This window comes from Ursus arctos, unplaced genomic scaffold (assembly GCF_023065955.2).
Source record: "Ursus arctos isolate Adak ecotype North America unplaced genomic scaffold, UrsArc2.0 scaffold_8, whole genome shotgun sequence".
Classification (NCBI taxonomy): domain Eukaryota; kingdom Metazoa; phylum Chordata; class Mammalia; order Carnivora; family Ursidae; genus Ursus; species Ursus arctos.
The window spans coordinates 77440988-77448844 of record NW_026623100.1 but is presented as its reverse complement, the minus strand read 5'-3'; the positions used below and the strand labels follow the sequence as shown (position 1 = coordinate 77448844).

At 34.4% G+C, this 7857-nt stretch overlaps 1 protein-coding gene across 1 annotated transcript in view; it reads right to left on the bottom strand.

Moving 5' to 3' along the window:
* The window catches only part of ROCK2 (Rho associated coiled-coil containing protein kinase 2), a 135434-nt gene that overhangs the window by 77990 nt on the left and 49587 nt on the right, over nt 1-7857 (bottom strand). Inside the window, exons 2-3 of the mRNA XM_044390341.3 lie at nt 1066-1147; nt 2-102 (exon numbers count right to left, since the gene is read on the bottom strand). Coding sequence (XP_044246276.1) covers nt 2-102; nt 1066-1147 — 183 coding nt within the window. The remainder of the gene's footprint in view (nt 1; nt 103-1065; nt 1148-7857) is intronic.

The window sequence follows — 7857 nt, the reverse complement described above, 5'->3', positions numbered from 1 at the left end:
CCAGCTGCACTTCACCAAAAGCACCTCTTCCAATAACTTTTACAACATCATAGTCTTCTGCCTTCATCTGTAGACCTCTGATTTTTTTCACAATTTTCTCATCTGCAATAAAAAGATCATATTTATAAGCAATACTTTTAAATAATCACTATACTTGTAAACAGGTTTTTATTTCAAGAAACTGGATTTAGTTTTTAGCTAAATCAGTCAGTTTTCAAAGGTTACTATTTAAAAATCTAAGATACATACTAACTTTACATCAAAAAACCAAAACTCTATGATTTATTAAACACACATAAAACATACAATACTAACTACCAAAAAGCAGCAGTTAATCTATTCCATTTCTGACTCTGTTGCTTGACAAGATGACAGCTAAACAGTGATGACCCACGCAGTCTTAGAGTACATTCTGAATCATGGCAGAGAGCTGCTATGACATTACTTGCAAGGCTAATCTTAGTAATAAAGTTTAGTAGCCTACTTCTTTGAAAAGTAGTAATCACATATTATAGATATAGTAACTATAAACAAGATTGTTTCATTATGAAAATAGCCCAGTCTCTGACAATTCCAACTTAAAAAGCTTACTGTGTTGATATAAACTATATATTGAATTATTTTGAGAATTTATCCTTAGAATTCAACCTCATTTACACCTTCACTGCAACATCAATACTGGTAAATGTTAAGTTACTGCATATATGACAATAATTGTTATCACACTATCTTTCATTAGCTAGATTGAAATGTCTACATTTATACAAACAGAAAGCTCATTAAGTCTCCTAAGTCTTATTATTGTTATTAATTTAAAAGTTCTCTTTGAACTGCCATAAATAACCTATCCTGAAGTCATTAGTCTTAATAATTTATACAAAATCTTGAACTTCACCTACTTTATAAACTGCAACTAGTTCTGTAATTTTGCTTTGAAAATGAAGAATGCTAGTATTTAAATATATCAAATAGCAAACTAAAAAATACTTAAGGTAATAATGTACAGACTGTAATATGAATCTCATCAAAAGTATAGTGATAGGATCAAATATAAAGTTTACTCACATCTATTTAAAAAATTATCTATATTCTTGTTTTTCCTCAAAGCAGGAAAATCCAAATCAAGGACCAAGGAATTTAAGCCATCCTGTTTAACAAAAAATAAAAAAGGAAAAAGAAAGTTGTTACAATTTCCAAATATTCAAAAAGTCTTTAAATTTTATTATATGTTGTTCTTGCTAAATATCAATCCACTTTGATGTGAAATTGCCCAGTGGCTCCATATCTAACAGCCCTAACTTGTTTGCTAACTTCTGCCAGAAAATATTTGAATGATCCTATTGTGTTTTCCTTTGTTATTTTAGCCAGTAGAAAAATGTCATTTATGAATGTATTTATTTATTTATTTATTTATTTATTTATTTATTTATTTAGAGAGGTGGGGAAGAGCAGAGGAAGAGGGACAGAGAATCTTAAGCAGGCTTCACACCTAGCACAGAGCCTGAGGCCGGGCTCAATCTCACAACCTGAGATCATGACCTGGGCCAAAATCAAGAGTCTAATGCTTAACTGACTTAGCCACCCATGTGCCCCTAGAAAATGTCATTTTATAATATGCATCCCCTGGGATGCCTGTCTGGCTCAGTCAGTAGAATACATGACTCTCGATCTCAGGGTTATGGGTTTGAGCCCCACACTCGGTGTAGAGATTACTTAAAAATAAAATCTTAAAAAGAAAATATGCATCCACTATTATTTTTGCTAATCAAATGTCTTTCTTTCTCTCTTCAAATGTCCAGTAAAATTTCACCAAGCTTTTGACTTTAACAAATACAGACTAAAGAAATTAAGAGAATAATCCCATTTACAACTGCATCAAAAAGAATAAAATACCGAGGAATAAATTTAACCAAGGTGAAAGACCTGTACACTGGAAACTATAAGGCACTCATGAAAGAAACTGAAGAAACATATAAATGGAAAGATATTCTCTACTTATGGATTAGAAGAGTTAATACTGTTAAAATGCCCATACCACCCAAGAAATCTGCAGATTCAAAGCAATAACCATCAAAATTCCAATGGCATACTTCATGGAACTATAACAAATACTTGTAAAATTCGTATGGAAACACAAAAGGTACCAAACAGCTGAAGCAATATTGAGAAAGAAGAACAAAGCTGGAGAAATCATGCTCCCAGATTTCAAACTATACTACAAAGCTATAGTAATCAAAACAGTATGGTATTGGCACAAAAACAAACACACAGAGCAGCAGAACAGATTGAAAGCCCAGAAACAAACCAACACATACATGGACAATTAATCTCTGACACAGGAGCAAGAACATATAACGGAGAAAGGACAGTCTCTTCAATAAGTGGTGTTGGAAAAACTGGGTAGCTACATGCAAAGTAATGAAGAAAGTAGACCACTATCTTACACCATACACAAAAATTACCTCAAAATGGATTAAAGACTCAAAATGGATTAAAGACTTTAAGACCTGAAACTATAAAATTCCTAGAAGAAAACACAGGTGGTAAGCTTCTTAAAATAGGTCTTAGTGACATCTTTGTGTATCTGACTCCAAAGGCAAGGAATGAAAAACAAAAATAAACAAATGGGACTACATCAAACCAAAAAGCTTCTACACAGCAAAGAAAACCTACTTAATGGGAGAAGATCAGCAAACCACGTATCTATTAAGGGGTTATTATCCAAAATATATAAAGAAATCCTACAACTCAACAACAACAAAAAGACCAAAAACTTGATTTAAAAAATGGGCAGGGGGCGCCTGGGTGGCACAGCGGTTAAAGCGTCTGCCTTCGGCTCAGGGCGTGATCCCGGCGTTATGGGATCGAGCCCCACATCAGGCTCCTCTGCTATGAGCCTGCTTCTTCCTCTCCCACTCCCCTGCTGTGTTCCCTCTCTCGCTGGCTGTCTCTATCTCTGTCGAATAAATAAATAAAATCTTAAAAAAAATAAAAAAAATAAAAAAATAAAAAATGGGCAGAGGATCTGAAGAAACATTTCTCCAAAGAAGACATACAGATGGCCAACAGGTACATGAAAAGAGGCTGAACATCACTATTAGGGAAATGCAAATCAAAACCATAATGAGACATCACCTAATACCTATTAGAATAGCTATTATCAAAGACAAGAAATAACATGTCGGAGAGGATGTGGAGAAAAAGGAACCCTCTCACACTGTTGATGGGGTTGTAAATTGGTGCACTCCTCAATGGAAAGCAATATGGAGATTCCTAAAAAAATCAAGACTAGAACTACAATGTGAGACAGATATTCCACTTCGGGGTATTGATCTGAAGAACATGAAAACAACTATTTGAAAAGATATATGCACCCCTAAGCTAACTGCACCATGATTTGCAATAGCCAAGATATGGAAACAACCTAAGTGTCCATAGATGCATGTATAAAGAAGATAGTGTTTATATAAATATATATATATATATATATATAATGGAATACCTACTACTCAGCCATAAAAATGAATAAAATTTTGCCATTTGCAATGACATGGATGGACTTTGAGGATAAAGACAAATACTGTATGATTCCACTTATATACGGAATAAAAAAAAAGAACAAATGAACAAAATAGAACACAAACAAACTCACAAATACAGAGAGCAGACTAGTGGTTACATCATTAAAAAAAAAAAAAAGAAAAAAATACACTCAGACTAAGAAAGCTCCCATTCACTCAACAAGCATTATTTTTTTTTGCCTAATGCATACAAAGGACAGAAAAATCCAACAATCAATATGACACTAACTATCCTTCCCCTCAGGGAACTCAGCCTCAAAACTAAATTTCCCCTAAAAACATAAAAACAGGATGATGCATTGTTCAGATTTCTATTTTTTTAAGTTTTCTATATTTTTCACACTTTCTACAAGAAGCAAGCATTAAATTTATAATCAAAATAAGAAAAAGTACCTACATATAACTTGTTGGGGGTAAAAAAAAGTAGAAACAAAGTCTTTACTCAACGGATATGCTTATGAAGGTAACAGTATTTCTAAAACACTATTGCAAATACTGTTTCATCTCCAAGTAACTCTGAAGAGGGCATGAAGAAATATTCTTCATTTTAAAAATAAACTAAGGCTTAGAGAGATTAAGTGACTTTGACTTGTCCAAGGTCATGCTACAGGAAATGACATAGCAAATACTACCTAAAACTTAAAGGTCCAATACACTTAACTCATCCCCCTAGTCTCAATGACCAGACTAACACCAACCAGAGCCTGGAAGAGTATAAGGAGCTTAACGAGCTGAAGGGTTATAAAAAATAAAAGAGCAATAAAGAGGCCTTTTAGGGATCTGAGTAGGTAGAAAATCAGAAAGGCAATTTGAGCTTTTTAATTTACTAATTATAGAGGAATTGTACATACTATGTTTACCATTCAGTTATACTTCATATTTTTGTTTTTCATTCTTTAAAAATTTTGTCCACATTTTATGAAAATATTCTTTATTCATAAAAAGGGCAGGGGTGCCTGGGTGGCTCATTTGGTTAAGCATCTGCCTTAGGCTCGGGTCATGATCTCATGGTCCTGGGATCAAGCCCAGCATGGGGCATGGGGTTTCCGGCTCAGTGGGGAACCTGTTTCTCCCTCTTCCTCTGCTCGTCCCCCTGCTTGTGCCCTCCCTCTGGTTCTCTCTGTCAAATAAATAAATAAAATCTTAAAAAAAAAAAAAAAAAGAAAGGGCAGAGGTTTTAAGAGTAAACTACAAATAATTTCTATCACAAAATTCTTTATAGCCCACTGATAACATTAATGCAGACATATAAAACAATCTTGACTCTCTTGAAAGAAAAAACAACAGTAAAAAAAACAATAAATATCCAACTTCCAGTGAAGTTGAGATTGTTAAAGTCACACTTTGAGATCCCACACATACCCACAATTCCCCTCTCCAGGACAGTTGAACTGCTTTTTAAGGGTTCCAACATTTTAGCATAGTAGACCATTTTTAAGTACCACATTATTGCTGTATCTTTTTGGTATAACTTTGCTATTTTAGTAAGTTTAAAATGTAAAATCTATTACAAGAATAAATATCTTCCTCTTGTTCAGAGACTTTTCAAACAAATGGAATATGAACACTTCATACAAATATGATAAAAGTAACTACATTAAAATCTCCATTTTGAAGATTAAAATAAAGATTAAAATCTACATTATAAAGAAAAAAATCCTCTGGAAAAAAAGGACTACAGCTTCACACTAGTAAAACGATTGAATCCTTGCTTACCCCACATCCTCCCACAGGTCATCACAAAAAGATGGGATTATGTAAAGATTAAATACTCAAGAAGAAAATCTCAAAATAGTTTATAAATTTTTCCCATAATATTCCCCACCAGTCAGAGAGCTTTTTCAGCAGCTCTAACATTAGAGCAAGTATTCAACTCATCAATAATTCCATTTTGGTTTTTTTTAGGCCATTTTTTAAAGATCAAATACTACCTCATTTATGCATTTAGTTTTATATTTATACAGTATTTTTGAATGATACTATACTTTAATCTGCTAATAATTTATATTTGAACAAAATGTAGGGGGGTGATATACACTTATAAACAAATTTATATGTGAGGTTTTATATTTATAAATTTTTATATTTGAAATGTAGTCTATTTAGTATCACTTACTAAGAAACGAATTATGGGTTTTTTTAAAATACCAGTATTTTCAGTACATGAAATCAATACTGAGATCCAGTGGCTGGGTTAGCTCAGGACTTAATTGAAAGCCTAAGTCTATGATCTTCCTTGTTAGAAGTTTTATATAAACTTTAGGTAGTATGATTTTTTTTTCAGCGTCTGTGATTTCAACTCTGATTCTCTTCGTAGAAAGTGACACTAAGCTGAGATACAGAAATTTTCAAAAAAACTCCAAACTACCAAAACTATGAAAACTTCAAAGCAATGAAGAAAATCAACACTATTTATCCCTTTCATTACTTCCAAATGTATAGACATGGTAAGATAACATTTAAAAGTTTTGCTTTGGTTTGGTTTTTTGGGGGTGGGGGGCACGAGCTGGAGGAAGGAACACAGGGAGAGGGAGAGAGAGAATCCTAAGCAGCCTCCACGCCCAGCATGGAGCCCAACACAGGACTCCATCTCATGACCCTGAGATCAAGACCTGAGCTGAAATCAAGAGTCGGACACTTAACCGACTGCGCCACTCAGGTGCTCTAAAAGGTTTTTTTAAAAAACATTTAAAAGTGCTAAAACAAAACAAAACACCACCACCACAAAATATTCAAGGACCAGAGAGAAAAATGCCAAATAATGAATAGGAGCCAAAGGCACAAAGATCTAGAGGATTTCAGGGAAGGGAACCATAAAACCAATGACTGAGAATTAAAAGGGCCTAGGGGCGCCTGGGTGGCACAGCGGTTAAGGGTTAAGCGTCTGCCTTCAGCTCAGGGCGTTATCCCGGCGTTCTGGGATCGAGCCCCACATCAGGCTCCTCCGCTATGAGCCTGCTTCTTCCTCTCCCACTCCCCCTGCTTGTGGTCCCTCTCTTGCTGGCTGTCTCTATCTCTGTTGAATAAATAAATAAATAAAATCTTTTAAAAAGGGGGGGGCCTAAATGTGGTAAAGGGCCAAAACCAGACTGATCACTGGGAAAACAGTAGCTGGAATGAAAATCCCAGCCCCTAAAAGAGACACTGAAAAAAGTCTTACTGCTGAACTTTTATACAAAACTACATAACTAGGTAGGTCAGATACAGCTTTCAATCAAGGCTTAAGCTAAGCTCCCAGAGCTTGCTCACATCTCTAATATTACTGGCTGTGAAACATGAAATCAGCTCTAATACTGGACTGTGGTTGCCTATATGTGAAAAGTTAGCATTAGAGGAAGGCAAACAGTGCATTATAGTACTGTCTTCCAGAATAAACAGGTACAAGCCAACACCCAACTTCTCCCATTATATTCATCATGGTGGAAAATACATATGTAATTTCCTATTTTCCTAACTTTTCCTGAACGAAGAGCCTTTTAAATTTTAATTGTCAAGAAAGAATGAAGTGCCGGACTGGTTTTTACTTTCACTATAAACTGCTTCTAAATATCTGTTTTTAAAATATCCAAATAAAATGCAATCCTCTCCTTCACCTCTCAAAAAAGGAAAAAGTTTGGAAACACTTTACCAAACTGGAATGTCTGAAGTGATAAGCAAAATGATGGAGACACTATTCTAGGAATTTCAATTGTTAAATGCAGCACAAGATATCACATAGCTGAAAATCGTATAAAATTATGAGGTGTCAGCAAATGTGTAGTACTTGAAGCTATAAAACTGGGTAAGATCACTAGAGGAGTGAGTATAGACAAGTGAAAAAGGACCAAGGGACTGAGTCCTGGGATGTACCAATATTAAGAGATTGAGAAGAAGAGGGGACTAAGAAGGAATCAGTAAAGAAAGAAGAAAATCAAGACTTGTGTTATCTTGGAAGCCAGGTAGAGTGTAGCAAGAGCGAGAGTGATCCATAGGCAATGTGACTGGTAAGTACAGTTATTCAAGGCTGAGAATTTAGCAATGTAGAGGTCATCAGTGACTTTCATCAGAGCTACTTAAACTATAAATTATATTTTTTTTATTTTACACCTTCTTAATACTTCTGTTTTACTAAAAGCTGTCCTTGTATTTAAAAACAAAAACCTTCTTTAAGATGTTATTTTGGATTCACACAGACTTTTAAATACCCTGAATACATTGAATACCTAGCATTCGACTTGGTCATAAATTATATAACAGGTCAGTACAGTATTTGTTATTAATAATAGGAACTTTTCTT